Genomic DNA, 22,795 nt, shown 5'->3' on the forward strand with positions numbered 1-22,795 from the left:
ATTTAAGTCTAGTCTTAGTCAAAGTAAACCTCAAGTATTTTAGCCTAGTTAAGGTCTTAGTCTAGTTTAAACCAAAGTAAACCAAGTATTTAGCCTAGTTTAAGTCTTAGTCTAGTTTAAGTCAAAGTAAACCAAGTATTTTAGTCAAGTTTAATCTAGTCTTGGTCTAGTTTCAGTCGCTCTAATTTTAGTCAAAGTAAACTATGGCCCGGTTTCACAGACAGGGCTTACACTAGCCAGGATTAGGCCAAAGTTCAATTAGAACATTCAAGTAATTTTATAAACATGCTTAGAAAAAAAATCATTACTGGCGTGTATCTTGGGACAAAACAAAGGCACTGATATATTTAAAAATCACTTTACATTTTAGTCTAGGACTAGGCTTAATCCTTGTCTGTGAAACCGGAGGTATGTGTTTTAGTCTAATTTTAGTCTTTGTCTAGTTTCAAATTAAACATCTAGGTGTTTTAGTCTGGATTTTGTCTAGTCTAGATTAAAACCTTGATACCAATAGGATCATTATTGATTTACCTTACAGTTAATTCATAATTAGATTGTTTTTACTTAGATTCACCTTCTCATAATTTATGTTCATGTCTTTCAGGAGAGGCTGGCAGACTCGCATTACTTCTTAACTGTACTGCTCATTGTCTGACTTGATTAAATTCTTTCCAGTGATATCTTTTCACATTGGGCTACTTAAAAACCAGAACTAAGTGCCTCAGAGCCCAGGTTGAATAAATTGAATAGCCCTATGGCTTGAAACAACCAAAAGTTGACAGCTGCTGTGCTCATCTGCTCATCTAATGAATCATAACTAAATCTGTGTTGACAAGAATAAAGAGCCATTTTTTCGTACATTTTAGTCATTTAGTTGTCAACAATATTTGTTAATTTTCTTGTGTTTCTTAGTTTTAGCAAAAAGGTAGTTGATAAATATATTTCATCGTTATTTTAATGTTTTTTTTTACTTTCCCTGACTTGTAAGCAGTTTCAAATGCATTGGAGTGTTGTGGAGAGATGTTAGGGTACTGTTGGTCCGTCAGTATTTGACACGGGCTTTTTCTGGTGGTGATTCAGCGGGATGTGCTAATGAGTGCTATTAATAGTCCTGTCAGATTCAGCTGAACATCACTCAGACACACAGGGTGACGAGTGACAGAACACTCAGGCTCTAACAGACTCAGTACTCATTATGGAGTGTGTATGATGCAAACCTAGTCACACTGTTTCAAAACTGGCTCCTGATGGGTTTTTTAATCTACAGAATGTGCTGGAATGGGTTTGTTTTACTGTTGGCATTTTGCTTTTGCAAAATTTAGCTTGAAAGATGTTAATTAACTACTGTATATAATATCTTATAAGTTTAGCTAGATGATTTTAGGAAGCCAGAATATATTCAATGTTAACTTGTTTGTGTTTGTTGTGTGTGTGTAGGTTTGGGTCTGTACAGCGGCCTCTCCAGCCGTTTGACCCACATATTACTGTTGATGTCTCAAGCGGAGAATCATCTTCTGGTTTCACTAGTCAAGAAAGCACAATGGAGCGCAACAAGTCAGGTAAAAAAAAAAAAGAAAGACACTGCAAAACTACAAAGGCATGGAGTCTTTAAAACTGTTTGGTTTGTTTTTTGTATATGGCACTATCACTTTGTGAACTCTGCCCTCTGCTGGGTGAACTCGGAAAATATGCCTTTAGATGGAACAACTGAGAAATTAAAAACCTTTCTTTAAGTTGATTTCTGATTTTAAATTATAGAAAACTAAAACTTAATAGTTTTATAGAAAAAAAAAAAAAGAATATTAAACTAAAAATGTAAGCCAATACAGAAAACAAGGGGGAAGAAACAATAATAGTATAAAGCGGTAACACTTTACAATAAGGTTCATTAGTTAATGCATTTACGAACATGAACTAATCATGAACAACGCATGTACAGCATTTATTAATCATAATTGAACATTTACTAATGCATTATTAACATCCAAGTCCATGCTTGTTAACATTAGTTAATGCACCATGAGTTGACAAACTAACAATGAACTACTGTATTTTCATTAACTAATGTTAACTAACATGAACAAATACAGTAGTAAATGTATTTTTCATTGTTTGTTCATGTTAGTAAATGCATTAATTAACATTAACTAATGAACCTTATTGTAAAGTGTGACCCATAAAATAATACTAAAATGACACTAACAAAATGACTGACTCAACAACAATCTTATTATTAAAAACAAAGAAGAGAGGCAATCTCTTTAGCTAACTGCTGACTTCAGTTGTCAGATCAGCTTTTAGTGATTAATTCTGGTGAACAAAACCAATCTGAACAGTTTTTAATTATGTAATAACATTTCAATTCAGTGATGTCTCACTTTTCTTTTTACTTCTATTTTTACTTTCTTTATCATTTTTTTTTTCCGGTTCAGCTTAGGTCAGACATTAAAATGTAGATAATATTGATACATATAGAAATATGCACTGCTACAATTTACCAAACAAGAAATGATCAGGAAAACATAATTATACACTAAATAAGTATACAGTATAAATAAAAGGTAAAATACAACATTTATACACAAAGATATACAAACATAAGATAACAAAAATAAAATAATCAAATAAAAATTTTTATTGAATAAATAAATAAATATATAATACAAATAAAAGAAAGAAAAAATGTCAATTAAGATACAACTGTCTCCTTAAAAAAATGAGAAAAGGGCTCCAGACTTTCTGGAACTGTTCTGGCTTTTGTTTTATTGCAAACCGAATCTTTTCCATTTGAAGAGGATGTAGGAAATCAGAAACGCATTGCCGAAAAGAAGGGGGAGCTGCGGACTTCCAATTCATAAGGTTGCAAAGGCTACACTATCGGCCTGTAATTAATTTAATTTTAATATATTCTGACAGGATTCCAAACTGTGCTGTCAAGGGGTTTGGGTTAGGGATGCAACGATTATAGATTTTGGTTGTGCGATTAAAGTCTGAGGAATAATCACTGTTATCACGATTATTATGCATTCGTTAATTTCAAAACACAGCTAGTTTAGAAAATCACATGAAAACTCCTTATATTTTAAAGTGTTGTTTATTGCTGCTCAGTAACCTAAATAATACGACACAAAACAATAATAAAAAAACAAACAATAGTCCAATTCTCTTTGGACTTAAAAATAACCGAAAAAAAGTTTTGGCATTTAAACATAAGTAAGAATTTTACACTAAAAATAAGTGTCAATAAATAAAAAAAAACTTTTAAATTAATAAATAAAATTGAAATAAATAAATTTTAAATAAACAAAAATTTATTAACTTAAATGAATAAGTTACAATTAAAATAAATTAATACAATTTTTAATAAATAATTAAATGTAAATAAATTAAAAATAAATGAAAATAAATAAATGAAATTAAAATAAAATAAACTAAAAATAAAAATAAATTAATAAATACATTTTTAAATAAATGAATTTAAAATAAATGTATAAATAAATGTAAAAATATTATTTTAATAAATTAAAGTAATAAATAAATGAAATTAAAATAAATAAATAAAATGTAACATTTATAAATAAATGAATAAATCAATAAGTAGTATTTATCTAATGTAAATCTAAGTTACATAATAGCTACGTATTTCCCTTTTACAGTGAAGAAATATACTCAAAGGCTGCTGAACCTTTTGATCAACTATATTATAAAATTGTGTTTTATTTTTCATTTTGTATTTTTTTACTCCGTGTATGGTGCTCGCCAACCAGTTGGTTTGCTAGAAAGTACAAGTATGTCGCTCCATATATGCAAGCCACGCGCCTCTATTGGAAATAACGAACTTTTTGCGCGCGCAAAAGATGTGATATGTGACTGGCCTTTAGTTAATAGCCTCAGCCATAGTTAATCCAGTGTGCATAGTGTACAAGCTCAGAACTTCAAACTAGCACTCAGTTGGCAAAACTTTTCAAGTGGTGCTCGCTGCAGAGCCATTTGAGGAGAGCTGAGCTCCAGAGAGGGGGAGCTTAAGCTTGAGCTCCACCTTTTTTGCACTTCTTCTACGAGTGATGTCACTGGGGGTAGGGTTAGGGGTGGGGTTGGTGTACGCATTAAAACAGCTTACAGGAGGAGGAGCGACAGCTCATGCTCCCCCTCGCTGGAGCTCAGCTCTCCTCAAATGGCTCTGCAGCGAGCACCCTCTCAAACTTTTAAGCCTTCACAATTAATTAACCGTGACAAACTAAAGCGCAGTTAATAGTCTAACCGGTTTATCGTTGCATCCCTAGTTTGGGTCTATTGACAATGAAAAAAACACAGAAAAACACCCGAAGACTTTCCCCCAAAAATCAGACAATTTCAAACATGACCACAAAGTTTGTAACAGTGTGGCTGGTTCGGTTGTACAGTGAAGACAAGTTGGTCAAGATCAGAGAAATTTTATTTAGTTTAGTTCTAGATCCGTGTATTCTGTAAATGACCTTAAATTGAATGAGAGTATGCCTAGCGTTTATTGATGATGAGTGTATTCTTGCAGGAATAAGATCCCAATATTTTCTTCAATGATTAAATTCAGTTCCTTCTCGCGAAAAGCCCTCAGTATATGTGTTGCGGGGGACTGTTTCATGACTTTCTTTATTATTTTTTAGACATTCAAACACAATAACTTACAAATGTGGTCCAACAAACATTCACGAAACAATCGACAATAAAACATGCAACATACAAACAATTTATTTATAAAATAAAAACATTTAATGTCAGCACCGGTAGCCTAGTGGTACTGTGCGCTGACAAATAGCACCAGTGTGCTCGTGGCGACCCGAGTTCGATTCCCGTCTCGGGTCCTTTGCCGATCCCTTCCCTCTCTCTGCTCCCAATGCTTTCCTGTCTGAATTCTCTACTGTCCTATCAAAATAAAGGTGAAAAACCCCTAAAAAAATTATTATATAAAAAAATAAATATTTAAAAATACAAAATAATAATAAATAAAAACAAAAAACAGAACAATAATCTTTTGTTTTTATCTGCATTAGTCTAGTCTTCTTCAATGTTGATCAATTTTGATGTCTCACTTTTCTGTATAAGAGGGGCAAGAAATCACATCACTAATTCACATCACTGTCCTCGTCACATCTTAGTCTTAAAAAGATAGCAGATAAAAAATATTCAGCGTTATTTTCATTGTCAAATTGAATCGTGAATTGATTGAAGAGAGAATCGAAATGCATTGCGAAAATTTCAGAATCGATGCAGAATCATTTTTCGATTCACAATGCATCAGTCTAATATTACCCTGGTAAAAACTGAGCTCAGAATCAATTGAAGTAAAATAGCGATGCGTTTTGAAAAATTCTGCAAAAGGTTTTTCGGCACAGCTCTACCAGTGACCGCTTTTACACCCTGATTTCTGACCAAATAAAGACGTTTATACGGTATTTATGTGATATTTTAAAAAGATGAATTGTAAAGCGCATGTAAATAAGTGTTTGTGTGTGTTGGACAGAGCCCATGTGGCATGTACCTGCATCCTCGAGGGGTGTATCTGCGAACTCAGCTCAGAGAAGACAGACCCGACAGGACGGCGCAGGGAAGGACTCTCCCAACCGACACTCAAAGGTAAAAAGCCCCCCTCATCATTATATTAACCCTTAATTAAACTGATGTTTGATTAATAAATCCTTCTCTTTATCTCAGGGTGAAACACACTACTCCAGTCACTCCAGCAGTAACACACTCTCCAGCAACGCTTCCAGCAGTCACAGTGACGAGCGCTGGTTTGACGGGGTCGGAGGTGGGGTTTCTGGGGCCCTCAGTGACCCTTCAGACCCAGATCCTGACCCCATGGGTAAAGGAGGATCCAGTGACAGTGGAATCGATGCTTCCCTCTACACGCCGAGTCCCAACACTAAAGGAGCCAAACCCAGCCGCAGTCTTGCAGGAACACCCCACAAACCCTTGCACGGCTCTGCTACATACAGCGGCCTGCAGGAGCTGGCAGGAGCCGGAGCGTGGACGGTCGGAGAGGGTCGACGAAGAGAATCATCACCCATCATTGCCGCATCAGCAAATCAAAGCAAGAATTACAGAACGCGTACATTCCCCCCTCCCGGATCAGCCAGTGCTGATAACTTTAAACCCAGGTATTGTATTTATTTATTTAATAAATGTACATAGTAATAAAACATCTATAACAGGTAAAACTTACTATAAAGGCTGTATTCATAATTTTGTTGAGTAAAAGTTGAGTAAGTCACTTCAAAAAGTTATTAATTGCTAATTAAAGCATTAAAATGTGTTTAAAAAGACCTTGTCGGATAAGTTAAGTCAATCAATTAATACTGCTTAAAATTACTATAAATCTCAAAGAATAGACTAATTAAACTCAAACATAGGCAAATTTTAATTGTTTTAATTTTAGCTTTTACTAAAAAAAAAGTGAAACATTATATGCATAAAATTTCGAAGTAATAACAGCATATTTCATACCATATATTAATAATATACCATATATTAGGGATGAAAACAATACAGTCGGTTCGGTTCGGTTCTGATGGCTTGACACATGTGTTTTTCTTTTGTTATTCTATGTTTAGGCAATAGGATAAAAAAAAATAAAAACGGTTTATTGCAATACTCCTTTATTTTACGTTAAAGCCATGAGAAGTACACTAGTTCCTGTTGTATAAAAAAACACTGAAATCTCACAGCTGCTGGTAGCCAGCATGTACAAACTGGGGAACACATACATTCCTACATTTTGAAAGTAAACATGTGAAGTTATTTAACATAAATTGACTATTTCAAATAAACATATTTGTACTTCAGTAAACATAAATAAACCAACTAATTATCTCGGTGCTGAAAAAAAAGTGCGAGACGGTAGTCTGTAAGTTAACGCAGATTGAGTGCTTTTATAAGATGACCAAAGTCTGCATCTCCATTCACTAAAACGGCTGAAAATCTTTAGCAATGAACACCCCCACTGCCTTTGTTATTAGTATGTTTGCTGGAAGAATTCAGCAAGGGATTGTTGTTTTTTTTGGAGAACATTATTACCTTCTCTGCTATCAGACAGTGATATTGCTTGGTGATGGCGCCGCAGATGTGCTGTCATGTGCTATCATCAGACATACTGTGAAAATTTCCTTGCTCTGTTAAACATCAATTGGAAAATATTTTAAAAAGAAGAAAAGAAATATTCGAAGGGGGCTAATGGTTCTGACTTCAACTGTATATAAAATAACCCTTAAGGTCTTTACATTGGCTCCCAGTTACATTCAGAATAGATTTTAAAGTATTAGTACTTGTCTATAAATCACTAAATGGCCTAGGACCTCAATACATTACAGATGTGCTCACTGAATACAAATCTATTAGATCACTCAGATCTTTAGGATCAAATAAACTAGAAATTCCAAGAGTTCAGTCAAAGATTGTGTATGAAATGTGCTATATAAATAAACGTGCCTTGCCTAAATATATTAGCTTTAGCAAAGAGTCATTTGATAAATACAGTTCAGAAATCAGTTTAAACTTTTATGAAGTTAAGCTTAAAATAATAACGATCACACTTTACAATAAGGTTCATTAGTTAATGTTAATTAATGCATTTACTAACATGAACAAACAATGAACAATACATTTACTACAGTATTTATTCATGTTAGTAAATGTCATAGATATATACATTAGATGTCGCCTACCCTGTTGTTGTCTATTGGAAGGAATGCGTCAAAAGAGCCACCATTTTGGAACAGGGTAGCGCTCCTTTGAAATGAATGCGGGACCAAGCTGCAGTGGAGGACTGTGGCCATCCAAAGCCAGAGATATACACGTATATATGATCGGGAGTTTTCCTGGATGTTAGTATGCAATATTTTTTTTTTAATTATGAAAATTATAATTTTACATCATAATTTCTACATTGATGGATCAGTGACCGCACGGGCATTCCTGACAAAAAGCTTGTGTTTGTGTATGGAAATGTACTATTCACCCTCCCTGTTAAATTTGATCTAATCCGTGTCCTGAAACACACCTCCTCTCCTGCTTTCACTTCTCACACTGACGGAGAGAGTGATTCGTTTGTGAATGAATCTCCGTTATGAACGACTCGTTCACTAGCCGACAGTAATACAAGTTTCTGGCACCGCAGCATCTCGTTGTCATAATTCTTTTGCATTGTTTGCTGATTTTATTCAACAAAACTAGCATAAGCTGAGTATTTAGTGCGAGTTGAAGCTACTTTTGGTGAATGCAGTGTGACTGTATTATCATCAATAACGCTACCTGTTTGGCACAAATTTCAGAACATACAAAAACGTAAAAAACTTACTTACCTATGAAATGTTCTGCCTTTGTGCTTTGTTTTCTTTGTTTGCATGTTACTACACTCATAGACAGTGATACAGTCCCACATCTTCACGTAATAACACTGTCTTGTCTAGTGCGGTTGAATGACACTTGTCCTGGGAGCACTGTACCAATGTGGTGGCGCTATAGACGCATGCTCAGGGTCCCTATGCGATATCTAGTGTATATATCTATGAGTAAATGTTAGTTAATGAAAATACAACTGTTCATTGTAAGTCATGTTAACTCATGGTGCATTAACTAATGTTAATAATGCATTAGTAAATGTTCAATTATGATTAATAAATGCTGTACATGTGTTGTTCATGATTAGTTCATTTTAGTAAATGCATTGACTAATGAACCTTATTGTAAAGTGTTACCTTAATAACAGATGTTCACTTTGTGTTTGGCTTTTGTTTTGTAATCATGCAGAAAAAGGATAAACATTTATATTTAACGACTAATATATCGGCTTAACCAGTTATATAATCAGTTTTAGTAAAAAGAATTCCACATCAGTGCATTCCTAAATATTAGTAATTACACTGATATAAGTTTTAGTGTGTTATATATTAGGCTAGTATCTTGTATTCTGGTTTCGTATCTTGATATCTTACTGTATTTTCAGTACTTAAGATTGATTAAATTAACAAGGGTTGCTTATTTTAGTTGGTTTTCTTGTGAATTAAAAATGTAATAAGAAACCTTGTTGAACTGTTATCATTTTTCAACTTATAATGCAGTGTTTTTATTTAACATTAAAAATACCTGTATAACACATTATACAAATAGGCTTTACGGAAAGTGTTACAATGTCTGGCGATAACAGATTAAAACCACAGCTATAGTGTTTTATAAAGCTTATTTTTCACTGTTAGTAATTCTGCGTAATCCCGGCCAGCTGGCATCTGAATTGTGTGTATCTGTGTTTGGATTTAGGGCCTGCTATACTCCTCAAGGATATAAGACCCCTGCTGTGGTCGATAAACCTCGGCCTTTCAGATCATCGACGGTCACGCCTACATCAGGCTCCGCCCAGCTGTCAAGCGCAACACAGCTCTCAAGCTCTGCCCCCAAGTCATACAGTAAAAGCAAGAATGCCTGGCAACAGGAGGAGAACAGCACAGCAAGCTGCAGCACTACTGATGGCAACAACAGCAAGTATGTGTTTGTACTAGTGTCGTTTTTGGTGAATGGTTTTCATTTGAGTTTTAGTCTAATCTTTGTATGAAGCTGACATTTTAGTTTTAGTCACATTCAAACTCCTTTTAGTCTAGTCAGGTTTTAGTCGAATAAAGGTCTGAGCATATGCTTTTTATTTAATCAGAATCATTCATGACTATTTGTGTCTAGTTTTAGTTGACGAAAACTGATGATGTTTAGTTTTAGTCAATAAAAATAGCATTTTAGTCTCTTTAAGTAATGAAATTCTGTTTAACCTAGTCAATATAATATCTAGTAGTAAAGACAAAACCAAAATCTTTTAGACAAACCCATTTCAAACACGGTTATATCACAGGGTGATTCCAAAAGAATATCACAACTTTGAAATTTTGTATTTAATTACAGAAACATGATGGAACTTGGGTAATTAATCAATGTGAAGAGTACTTAATGTTTTTTTTCAGTAGAAAACAACTTCATAGATGTCCAATATGACCCCCTCCAGACACTCGAGTGACATCAACCTGAAAGTTGTGGTGTTCTTTTTGCATCACCCTGTATTATATTATTGCTACCTTATTGACTCAATACCACAGAGATTCCAGACATGGCTGATGACACTCTAATTTGAGCTTAAAGTATTTAAGTTCGACCGACCGAACATGATATAAGAACACACACACATAAGTGAATAAAATAAATACAAATAATTTAAAAAATAAACAATGAAATAGCATCACTTAACATTGCCATAAAAAATTAATCCAATCAATTTTAACAAAAAGAAACAAACACAGAAACACCTGCTGACCCAGCCGAGGATCGAACCAGCAACCTTCTTGCTGTGAGGCGAACGTGCTACCCATTGCGCCACCGTGCAGCCCATTTTAGCAGTTTTTATTCTGTAAACCACAGTTTATACACAACAATATTGCATTATAAATTTAGGTATAGTCATCATCACATGACCAGCGTTTTCTTCGTATCTTGTCTCGTTTACCGTTATGTGATAAAGATTCGTTGACGAAGATATTTAGTGATAGTTTTCGTTGACGAAAGCAACAGTCACGTCGACATTTTAGCAGTTTTTGATCTGTAAACCCCATTTACTCTGTTGTATCCGTCAACAATATTGCATTTTAAATTTAGTTATAGTCATTGTCCAATGACCAGCATTTTCTTCGTATCTTGTCTCGTTTACCGTCATGTGATAAAGATTCGTTGACGAAGATATTTAGTGATAGTTTTCGTTGACGAAAGCAACAGTGACGTCGACATTTTAGTAGTTTTTTTCTGTAAACCACATTAAGTCTCGGTTTTATTCTTCAACAATATTGCATTATGAATTTAGCTATAGTTATTGTCACATGACCAGCGTTTTAGTTAGTGATAAAGGTTTGTTGACGAAGATATTTAGTCATAATTTTGTTGACAAAAGCAGCATTAGTTTAGACAATGAATTTTTATGGATTTTCCGGAAAGCTGTTTGGATAACTGAGGGTCCTGATTATTGTGCTTTCAGGCAGGTGGACTTGAATAGTAAGAATGTGTTTGGACAGCCTCGGTTACGAGCCTCTCTGAGGGACCTGCGCTCGCCCCGCAGATCTCACAAGAGCACCATTGAGGACGATCTGAAGAAGCTCATCATCATGGACAACCCCACTGAGAGTCCGTCACGGGATGCGGTGAGCACTCGCTCTATGCTAAAAATACTCTGCGTGTATAAATGTACAAGCTTTGGAAATGTATTGAAGTAACATACAAGCCATTCATTATTTGCTCGATTAAAATGTAGCATGTTGTAGACAGACGCAGGTTTAAAGGGATAGCTATCTAAAAAACTGAAAATTCAGTCATCGTTCACTCTCCCCTGTTCCAAACATGTTTGAGTTCTGTTAAAAGCAAAAGAAGATATTTTGAAGAATGTTTGAGAGCTTTAGCTATTATCCCCTTGCATTTGTTTTTGCTGCTATGGAAGTCAATAGTTACAGGTTTTCAGCTTTAAAACATCTTCTTTTGTTTTCATGGTTTGTAACCACTTTTGGGAGAATAAATATTTCATTTATAATCAATTTAATTAAAATTTTTAGGTAAACTAATTCTTTTATGGATGAACAGATGTGTTTGCATACACTTTGGCCATTAAAGCTCATTCAGATTCTGCTATCGTACTGATTTGTTGTTGTTGTGTGTGTGTGTGCTTGTCTCCAGTCTCCTCATCGGACACTGCAGCGCACTTTCTCAGATGAGAGTCTGTGCAGTGGCCGCAGAGACTCCAGTTATGCAAGCACAGCTCTGTTTGAAGGACAAGTGCCACCCTGTGACCTTCTCTTCACATGCACACTGCCTACCCGACGCCATGGGCACAACACCAACCACGGGGCGCTTATGCCCAGTAAGAAAGGTTGGTGGGGTTTTATTGGTCATTGCTGTGTTTTGTGATGTGTGTTTGAATAAAGGGTGCATTTCTCATTGCTCCAGTGCCATTATCTGCATCAGAGTTATCTTTGACTGAGGTGAGGGATAAAGTTCCCCCTCTAAGAAGGCTGGATCCTGGACTCATGCCTCTTCCTGACACTGCCTGTGGTCTCGAGTGGTCCAGCCTCGTCAATGCAGCCAAAGCTTATGAAGGTACGAGTGAGTGTTTGGATAATTCTAAGCCACTGTTTTAAGTCTAAATTAGTTTCAATATTTTATTATTAGAAATTTTTGCAGACATTTACTTGAAAATACACTTTTTTTTAAACATAAACATAAAACTTGCATTCAAACAATGAGACATTTGAAAAAAAAATTATAATAATAATAAGAAAACAGTCATAAAAATAATAATTAAACAGAAAAATAAATGTGCATTCCCCCAACCTACCACCCACCAGTGCTATCAAACAATAAACGTAGGTACTAAAGGCATGGCAAACATATTAATCACAAGTATGTAAAAAGGAATTAAAAGGGGACCAAAATTTTTTTCAAATAACAAAACTTTGTCTATTAGGGTATATCTGATTTTTTCCAGATGTAATGTACAGGTTAACTCTGTCAGCCGTAATTTAAGAGTTGGAACTTCTTTTTTCTTCCAAAACAAAAGGATGAGTTTTTTGGCAGAGATCAACCCATATCAAACAAACTGTTGTTGTACCCGTGTAAGTCTCAAAAATTCTTCTAAGATTCCAAATATAATTAATATAGGATCTGGTTCAATTGGAATGTGTAATGTAACTGAGAAAACTTGAAATATTTTGTTTCAGAAACTGTAAAATGGGACACAACATAGGAATGAGACAGGTTGGAATCTAAAAACTGACACACACTGGGGACACTTGTGGAAATATTTTATTCATTTTACACTTTGAATAATGAAGCATAGGAAGCACTTTAAACTGAACGTGACAATGTCTTGCATTAATGGAACATCTATGAACCAGTTCAAGACTTTGTTCCCAAATTTCACTTGAAATTTCTACTCCAAGTTCTTCTTTCCAAGCAGATTTAATGTTCTCCATAGATGGACTTTTCATCTGTTCTAAACCCTTGTAAAGGAAGGAAATGGTACCACCATCTCTTAGACATTTTCCAGAAATGTGTCCATACATAAATACATAAGTGACGCTGTGGCATAATTAGAAATGTTAGACTTTACAAAATCTCTTATTTGAAGGTATCTAAAGAAGTGATTAGAAGGAATACTGTATTTCTCACACAGCAGATGAAATGAAGCAAATTTTCCGTCTACATATAATTCCCCTACTTTTCGTAATCCTACACTTCTCCAAAACTCAAATGCATTATCTAACAACGAAGGGCGAAAAGCGGGGTTAGCTGAGATGGAGAGCAAAAATGACATTTGGGTGAATTTGAAATGAGTCTTTAACTGTTTCCAAATATGAACAGAATTATGAATGACGGGGTTACGATTATGAAATTAAGTCTAAATGAGGTATGAGTAGTATGGAAGACCATTTTCAGACAGAAATATAATGAATTTTCAAGAATGTTTTGGTCAGTGATTAATAAGAGATTAATATGGTACAATTATGAGATTAATAAATTGAAGTTATGAGATAAAAGTAAAAAAATAGGATGTAGGAATGATTCATTCTGAAAAAGCTACAGTTAATAGGTGCTATGGTTAATCATAGTTACAAGACAAGTTCAAATCATGAGATCAAATCAGTTAAGTAAAGTTTCACAAAGTAATTTCGAAAGGAACACGTGATATGATTGACCGCAGCTGGTCCCTATCGCTAATCATTAGCTAGCCAATCGGATTATTCTAGACTTAACATAGATATCCAGCCTAACTTTATTCCCTAACTTAGTTTTGGAAGACCTTCCCCCATCCATCCCTTATCTCTCCTCCTCAATTCTAAAGTCAGGCGACATGGTGGCTCAGTGGCTAGAACTGCTGCCTCACAACAAGACGGTCGCTGGTTCAAGTCCCAGCTTAGCCAGTCGGCACTTTCTGTGCAGAGTTTACATGTTCTTTCAGTGTTCGCCTGGGTTTTCTCCGGATTCTCTGGTTGGGAACACTTTATTTTAATGGTCCACTTGAGAATTAGTAGACAGTCTGCTTATTATCTGTTGATACTGCTGCTAAACAGACATTTAACTGACTATAAGAAACTTTGCAAGTGCATGTCAAATTACTAACCCTAACCTAACAGTCTACTTATAATCTGATGAGAATTAGTTGGCAGGCAGATGCAATGTAACTTAAATTCAACAAACGACCACCAAAATAAAGTTGGACCAAGTTTTTTTTAAATAATCCTCATTTGCACATATCTGTAAAACGGCCAAAAATGCTGTATTTTCTATACCAGGTCAGCATTTGCCACTGTCATCTTGTAATGCGAAGTAAATCCACAATTTTCTGAGGAAACATTAGCAAAGAAATTACTAACAACACTACCACAGGCCATTGTTGAGTTTGTTTGCATGTGTCTTTAATCCACACTTATTTTGCAAATGGCTTCTCAACATGTTTTTACAACAGTCCTATGTAGTCTGAAAGGTAATAAAGAGCCATTGCTTATACTGATAATCGTAGCGATGAACTGTGTTAGATTTGTTTTTTTGTTTTGTTTTTATAGTGCAGAGAGCTGTTTCTTTATTCTCATTGTCTGAATCGAATGCGGGCAGCAATGAGTTGAGACCAGCAATCAGTCCAGTGCACTTCCACACGCCACAGACGCCTCGCACAACTCCTACTTTCAGCAGGTAACACACACACACACACACACACTCAAATAAATAAATGTCATATGATGATATACCGTTGTTATATCAAGATTAAATTCTTATCATATCCTGATGATGATATATATCATTTTCAGTATGGATATATATATGGTGTATAAGATTTAAATAATGAAATCGTATTAGCATAAGCAATGTATTTTGCAATCCTGCAAGTTTTTCTTCATATTGACGAATGAATTCCTCTGATCATGAATTAAGTGTTCAAAGGTTGAGAAGAAGAGTCTTTGATTTGTGTGTTGCAGTGAAGAGGTTCCCAACGATCTGTCTGGCCGTCTGTATCATCTGGAGTTCATGCTGAAACAGCTGAACAATGATCTGGAAAAAGTGAGTTACTCTAGAGGAATCTGACCAGCGCTGGACAATTTTGAGTGTTTTGTAATTGAATTGTCAAACATTTTAGCACTTGTTGATTACTAAAATGGAAATTTAAGTTTTATATTATTTTTACAAACCTGATACGTGTGCAAAGTTCTCTTATAACTTAGAAGTTTCTTTCCGTTGTTACAGCAGATCCTTATCTATTGGGGTCTGTGAATGTTGATTTTCATTTTATTGTTGTTGGCCAGTCTAGGAGTTAGCATCACACTGTGCACATGGCAATACATTCATTCATTTTCTTATTGGCTTAGTCCTTTTATTAATCCGGGGTCGCCACAGCGGAATGAACCGCCTACTTATCCAGCAAGTTTTTACGCAGCGGATGCCCTTCCAGCCGCAACCCATCTCTGGGAAACATCCACACACACATTCACACACACACTCATACACTACGGACAATTTAGCCTACCCAATTCACCTGTACCGCATGTCTTTGGGCTGTGGGGGAAACCGGAGCACCCAGAGGAAACCCACGCGAAAGCAGGGAGAACATGCAAACTCCACACAGAAACGCCAACTGAGCCGAGGTTCGAACCAGCGACCTTCTTGCTGTGAGGCGACAGCACTACCTACTGCGCCACTGCTTCGTACATGGCAATATATGGTATCAAAATAAATGCACTGTTGGATGTCTGAGCACAACGAATGGTGAGATTTGAGTGAAGAATTCATTAAAACAAAAACCTCCTAGAATTAATCTGTGGATTAATCGGTCGAGAACAGATACTGGATTGTTTTTCTTACCCTGACCTACAAAAATGCAAAGTTCTCTTTAGAAATCAAAGAAATGGAAGAAATTCAGATGTTACCTGGCCTTTTTAGATGACATCCTCATGATCATGTTTCTCTCGTTCTGTCCACCCTTTTAGGAGAAACAGGACAAGGCTGTATTGTTAGCGGAGATGGCTAATCTGAGGCACAACAACCAGCGCCTGCAGGAGGAATCACAGTCAGCCAGTGAGCAGCTCCGCAAGTTCAGCAAACTCTTATCCTCTACCATCCCTGAGAGGAAATGACTGCTCCCTTTCCTTTGTCAATACACATTCACGTACCTGTACTTTGCCTCATGTGGCACGTTTGATGCCAACTGCTAATTTAATTCAGTCTCTTATCGCCCAGTCGCTTGCCCTCCGCCCCCCCACACACATACACCCCAAACTGTGAGATTAATGAAACTGCGACGGAGGGAAACCCAGAGAGAGAGAGTTGACGTTGGTCTGCCTGACAACTTGAGACTTTAAAGCTTTAACTTAAAGCCGGTACAGAAGTACAGATGTCTATTTTTCAAACAAACTCACCTCGAGTCCTAGCTTGAACGAGCGAGCTTCTCATCTCCAAACGAACTACTTTCTGAACTATTTTCTCATTGTAGATTTATTTTTGTACTCAACGAGTCGACACTAAGCTTGAGCCAGTAAAACTGAGAGGCCTATTTACTGCACAGTCAGCTCAACAGCCAAAAAAATACAAACTTGAGCCACGTGAGAGATCCTACCCTTCCCAGCATGTGCAACATGTCGAGGGAAATCACGGTACTGTAATTGACAGAAGAGGTACAGCGCTTTGGGAACGACTCGCCGATAATACGTCACTGTAATTATAATTACGAATCGCTTACTCTCATGTGCTGGTACATTAAACGCTGTTGTGTCCATATTTATAGTGGCGAATGTTCATCGTCATCATCAACCAAACTGATTCATCATCCAAACAAACCTTCGACAATGACTGAACGTCCTCTGCAATAACGTTTATTAAAGAGATGGAGAATCGCCACCGCTTTCGAACAGAAAGACGTGACCGGTGACAGCAACCGCTACTCAAACTGTGATGTTACATCGTTTCCTCTGCTCGTGGATTGTGTCCTGTGACAGGAAATGCCACTTGCTCTTTTATGTATAGTTTCGGCATAGCACTGTGTGTAAACTTGGGCTGTTCTGTCAGTTTCCGACACTGTATATGTATATGCAAAGCCGACACTACGAAACCCTAGTCAGCTGTGGTCCACACAGACTCTATTTTTCTATTTGTATTTAGTTCAGGTTTATCAGGTGACATGACTGTTGGCAATAGATGGCTGTTTTCAACTTCTAGACAGATCATCGTGTTTACATAACAAGGGCGTTTTCACACCTGACTCGTTTGAAGCCTTTGTTTTGGAACCTGGCACATTTTGTCCCATAGTCTGCTTTGTTTAGGCATATGTGAACACAGCAGTCAAGCTGTTAAAAACAACTGATCCAAGATGGCCTGAATGATGTTGCTGAGAAACCCAACAGACCAACAAACTGGTCTCTATCACAGTGAGTTTATATTGTTGATGACTCGCAAAGTGAATTGTGGGATAACCTCCATCAAGTTGGAAGCTTGGCCAGAGGAGCTGTTCTAATTTTTGTGAACTACAACTTATACCATGTGGCTGCTTTACCACCTCACCACCAGATTCATTTAGGTCCAGGGTTCTCAAAATTGCCGTAATTACAACATGGCATGAACATAGCAATAAACACGACCAATGAGAGGACGGTTTACTCACAGGGCGACTTCAATTAGCAGTTCTAAGTCTGATAGGCTTTTACATAGAGACACTTTTTAATAGTTCCTATAACTATTGACAGAAGCATCTGCTTTTTTGCCATATCTGGACACAGCAGGAACCCCTTTTGAAGGGGATTACATTAACTTCAAAGGAGTGTCTAACCTAGCACAATAGGAACTACCCCACATAACAGTGTATATTAATTAGCGGAAAGTGTTTCATACAAAATAATAAACATTTTTTTGCAAACTATTTACACATTCCACGAAAACAGAAGTAAATAAACTGACAGAAATCTCAAAGCACTTTTCCATCTGCCTTGAAATGTTGGAAGTTAGACGTAGCATACAAGTATATTAGCATGGAGCACTGAGCAATGTCCTTTACCATTCTTCTGAAGCACAGAAGACAACAATTGAATTAGTTACAATTCATGGCGAGGTTTAGAACAATATGCTTTTTGATTATTTTTGTGCAGTTTGTTTTGTATTGCTTTTCTATATTCTCTTCAACTACTGCACATTGCAAGTGTGCCTATTACCACACTACTTGCGATAAAAATTATGTTGCAAAGACAGTGAACATTGTGAAACATAGATGTCAAAATTATACTTGAGCTTTTTCCACACTTTCAACGTGGTTGCTCAAGAGTAGGGCCAGAAAGAATCAGCTGACATTGTTTGCTATTTTTACGAAGAAATTTGTGGATTTATGCTAAATGATTTTAGAAGTATCATAGCTAAAAACTTTTTAACTTTAGCTTTTTAAATTTTATTTAATGTTTACAATGTAAATCCAATTAGATCCACTTATTTGGTAAACAAAGCAAGTCTCTCATATAATATATCTACTAAAAGATGGAAAATACTACTTTACTATCGGTATTATAGCTGAAAATGTATAAATTTACACACATTTACACGAGTAAATAAATAGACTCAATGATGGGCTAAAATTTGTGGATTACTGCATGCAGATTTCGTGTAGATTTACTTTAGAGCAAATACTGGTGGTGCGTACGCAGCCAGGATAATGTTCATCAGAATAGTCCCTATACACACATTTCGTTAATTAACCATTGCGAAATCCTCAACTGTAACGTATTCAATCAAACGACAGACAGGTGTGAAAATGCCCTAAGACGAGCCACACTGTAATTGATGACCCACTCTGGAAAATCTTCAAGAGTAACTGGAATAGCAGTCAGGCTGGATCGCCTATGGTTTATCATGTACCCTGTGTTACTCTGTACATGTCTGCCTTAAAAGTGGTCAAAGGACCAGTGATGTGACTCATATCAGCTCTCTCCATCCCTTTAACCTGACGTGACTGGAACAAAAAAGATCTTTCCTCCTCTCTCAGGACCCGTAAGCTGCCCTCTCGATGACCTGACTTCTTCATCTCTGACCTGTTTATTCACGTTAAAGCGAAAGCACTGCAACAGTCAGTTGACTCCATTGTATTAGCCGTCATAGCTGTAAGTGAAAAATGACTCTATACACGCCTGTGACAGTAACTAGCATTGTAAAACGCTACTGTTTTCTTGTTTATTTATCAGGTGGGAGATATTAATAAGACAAACATTCATTGCAGCTGTTTAGTAATGTAGTTGTACATATGGTGATTTTATACAAGTTTGAACTGCTAATACCCAGCAAGCCTTTTTTGTTTCTAGACGATGTCTAATAGACATCTAAATATAGTCGTCTTGGCTAAAATAAGGCGAAATTTGGGCTGTCAGTGATATTTAAGATATCTAAGAATAGGCCAAAACTAGACTATTCATCAAAAAAACAGAAATGAATGACTACACATATAAAGTCTAATTGACGACTAGTCTAGTTCATACCCGTTAACCCTCTCGTTTTTCCTGTATTTCTCCCGTATTTTTAATCTTTCTATGAAGGGTGGCAATAAATAGCCGATCCTCCCTATAGGCAACCCATACCGCCAAACCACCAGGCTCTTAAACATGAATCTGTTCCATGCCTTCATTTTATTTAGGCATGAAAACCCTTTGGCTGTTTCTCAATTCCAAAAACGCAGAGAACGAACTTGCGTTCTTCGGTAGAGTGGTCTTGCCAAGTTACCTCGAAAGAACGAATTCTGGAGACATGAGATGCTGCGTTCTTCCTGATGGTCACATGACTTTCACACGTTTTTAACAGACCATGCTTCAAACATTACAGCATTCATACACTGATTTACTGTTTTTCCCCTTTTCACTATATATACTTTGCATAAAAACCTCACAAATATACGTTGCACAATACAAGTAAAACTAATTCTAATAGAATTTTCAGCAAATAAACACCCCTAATGTGTTTATGTCTTTATTAAGATTTTCATGGTAATGTTTACTTTCACCGTCTCATTTAGGGAAACTCTTGAGATAAACAAGTTCTATCTCTGAATAGTAATAATAAATCTATATAAAAACAATGCGCTTCCCACCTCCTTTATTCAGCCGCAATGACTTCCGGGACTTCTAGGGCGAGTTTTGCATCGATGCGTCCTCGATATAAAAAACACATCCTTAAACTTTCAAGCCTACTCCGTTATTACGGTCTTGAGTTTTGGAACTGAACTTTGGCGGTTGTTGATGGCGTTACACGAGAACACAAGGACGCAATAACACTGAAGAACGCATATTGAGAAACAGCCTTTGAATATATCAATATAAAAACGGCGGGATTCCCTTCCTTTTCATTACAGATGCCATCGCTCCCCGTATGAAATCCTCAAAGCGGGCAGTTCATGTAGTGGTGCGTGACTGTCAGACGTGCTCCATAGTAATAAATAGATGCTGTTTCCTAAACAGATTCTGTACACGCGGTTTGAAGCGCAGCGAAAGTGGATACTTGGTTTTGGGTGCATGTTTGAACAGACATATACACACAATAAGAACAATCACATCTAAACATGTCGATCTTGGTGGTTTTTTTTTTTAAACACAACACATTTTGTCTTAAATGAGCATAAGAAGATCAGATGGCAATCGAATGCTTTCAATATAGATGTGTGCATTTTTAAAGCGACTCCTCTGGTATTTAATGTTATCAAACGAAAAATCTAAATAAGAGATTTATTCTTGCTCTTTAATCAGAATGTTTAAGTTATACAGTGAAAGAAGGGTTGATGAGATTTGATTACTTGATTTAATTTCTTATAATAGCTATTACATTTATCAGGCTAAACTGTTTAATTTATTTGCAGCTTTTTCTAATGTGTACTATTTATTCTATTCTTTGTAAATAATAATAATTAAAACATTACTGACCATTTCAACTGTTTATTTTTATTAAATCAGCTCCAGATGAACATATTTAGCCCAATATTTAACTGACAGTTCAAGTTTAGCCTTGTTTTAGCCAAGCGGTCTACGTTTAGATATCTATTAGATGTATATTAAACAACATTGCTTGCTGGCTAGTTACGCTTACATATTCTCCCCATGAGGAAAATAAAAAGGGGGGGAAGAAGTGATAGTTCACCCAAAATGTTCCACTTTTTCATGGATGGATATTTTGAAGGGAAAAAAAAGTGTAAAAAATGTTGAGCCCCCATTGACTTCAATTGTATCCCTTGTCTGTAAATGAGGAGGCGAAACATGAAGGTGAGTAATGACAGAACGTTTTGGGTGAACTATGTCTGGACATTATTCATCACAACCTGAACTTAAACAAGCATATTATCATATATTATGATGAGCTCATTCACCCCATCTTTTAGATGATTTTTTGAACGTGTTTTATCAGATTCTCATCTCATTGCTGTGAGTGACTTCAGGAACTTCACCCACTCTGTGCTCTTTTCTGTCAATGAAGTGGGAGGTTTTTCAGACTCTTGGTGTTTCGCTCAGTTCTGGGTTACTGGGTGTCATATCTACACCATAGATAGTTGTTCTCTGATTTCTGTTTGTGTGTATGATAGGTGGGTGGAGGTGTTTTTTTAATTGAGTTTGCTCTTTTTTAAAGCTAAATATGAGTAATATACTTGTGAAAACATTTATGTGCATCTGTGTTGCGCATCCTTAAATCATGGCAAATTATATAGTCAAGCTGTAATATTTGAAGGTTTATTTTTAATGTGTAATATTTTGACTATTTATTTTGATTTGTTTATTATTGTTAAGTACACAGACAAATTCAAGGTGAACATGACAAAACTGCAGATTTGGTAAAAAATGATTAATGGAGGGTACTGACTTTATATGTGTGTTTTCTTTTTTAATTGGTTTCTTTTTATTCGGTTTGATTCCTGATCATTTGTACAAAGCTGATTTTATCCTTTTTTTTTACTTTATCTTTTTTATTTAGTCTCTGTTTCCATTAGCTTCATGCATGAAACAGTGGCTCCGATGCCTTGATTAACTAATAACTGATTAGTCTTTCAGTTTCTTTTGGGGATATTGTATCAACGAGTGTACATTTAATAAGTGTAAATTATGTTTTCATTATTTTATAAAAAAATATATATATTAAAATATTTCATAATGATACCAGTATTGATCATTCTTTTCTTTGACTAATATATACAGTTTTATGCAAATATCTGGGCAACCCCTCTGTGGCTGCATAATTATGTGCTTTTTCTTTAGAAAAAAATATCACATTGAAATGCCATTGGGTTTTTAGAGAAAGCTGGATAATGTCATGTTTTTCAGACAGAAATACACAGTGTAGCAGTTTTGAGATGTGTGAAATTTAATAACCTTTATTTAACCAGGTAAGTCAATTGGGAACCAGTTCTCATTTACAATGACGACCTGGCCAAGAGGCAACATGAAAAGCAGATGCAGTACAAAGCAGTAGGGACACAATACAATAACAATTTCACAAATGCAGATAAAAATAATATATAAAACCAACAAAAAAACTAAAAACAAGCACAGTGATCTTGAACTATTGACTGAATAGAATTTTTAAAAGATGATAGCGGAATGAAAGTGCTGAGCTTTAAGGTTTGCTGCAGATGATTCCAAGCATCAGCAGCAGAAAACTGAAAAGAGTAGCGGCCAGATGAAGTGCGAACTTTGGGTATGCAAAGGTTAATGAAATTACTAGAGCGCTGATTTCGGCATGTTTCCTGAATGTT

General features: G+C 35.9%; 1 protein-coding gene across 7 annotated transcripts in view; it reads left to right on the plus strand.

Moving 5' to 3' along the window:
• sipa1l3 (signal-induced proliferation-associated 1 like 3) overlaps positions 1-18,512 on the plus strand; it is a 189,158-nt gene extending 170,646 nt beyond the window's left edge. For 2 of the 7 annotated variants that reach the window (XR_012394069.1, XR_012394070.1), the window contains 11 exons: positions 1,438-1,559; positions 5,501-5,613; positions 5,692-6,137; positions 9,292-9,513; positions 11,039-11,201; positions 11,728-11,920; positions 11,998-12,147; positions 14,613-14,739; positions 15,024-15,105; positions 16,029-18,139; positions 18,427-18,512. Coding sequence is in view for 4 of the 7 variants with exons in the window: in XM_005173672.6 (XP_005173729.1) it covers positions 1,438-1,559; positions 5,501-5,613; positions 5,692-6,137; positions 9,292-9,513; positions 11,039-11,201; positions 11,728-11,920; positions 11,998-12,147; positions 14,613-14,739; positions 15,024-15,105; positions 16,029-16,175 (1,765 nt within the window). In the remaining 3 variants the exon portion in view is untranslated. Of the gene's footprint in view, positions 1-1,437; positions 1,560-5,500; positions 5,614-5,691; positions 6,138-9,291; positions 9,514-11,038; positions 11,202-11,727; positions 11,921-11,997; positions 12,148-14,612; positions 14,740-15,023; positions 15,106-16,028 lie in introns of all 7 variants that reach the window. The other 5 variants (XM_005173672.6, XM_021467865.3, XM_005173673.6 and 2 more) reach the window with 3 other exon arrangements.
• Positions 18,513-22,795: the final 4,283 nt, after the last annotated feature.

This window comes from Danio rerio, chromosome 18 (assembly GCF_049306965.1).
Source record: "Danio rerio strain Tuebingen ecotype United States chromosome 18, GRCz12tu, whole genome shotgun sequence".
Taxonomy (NCBI): domain Eukaryota; kingdom Metazoa; phylum Chordata; class Actinopteri; order Cypriniformes; family Danionidae; genus Danio; species Danio rerio.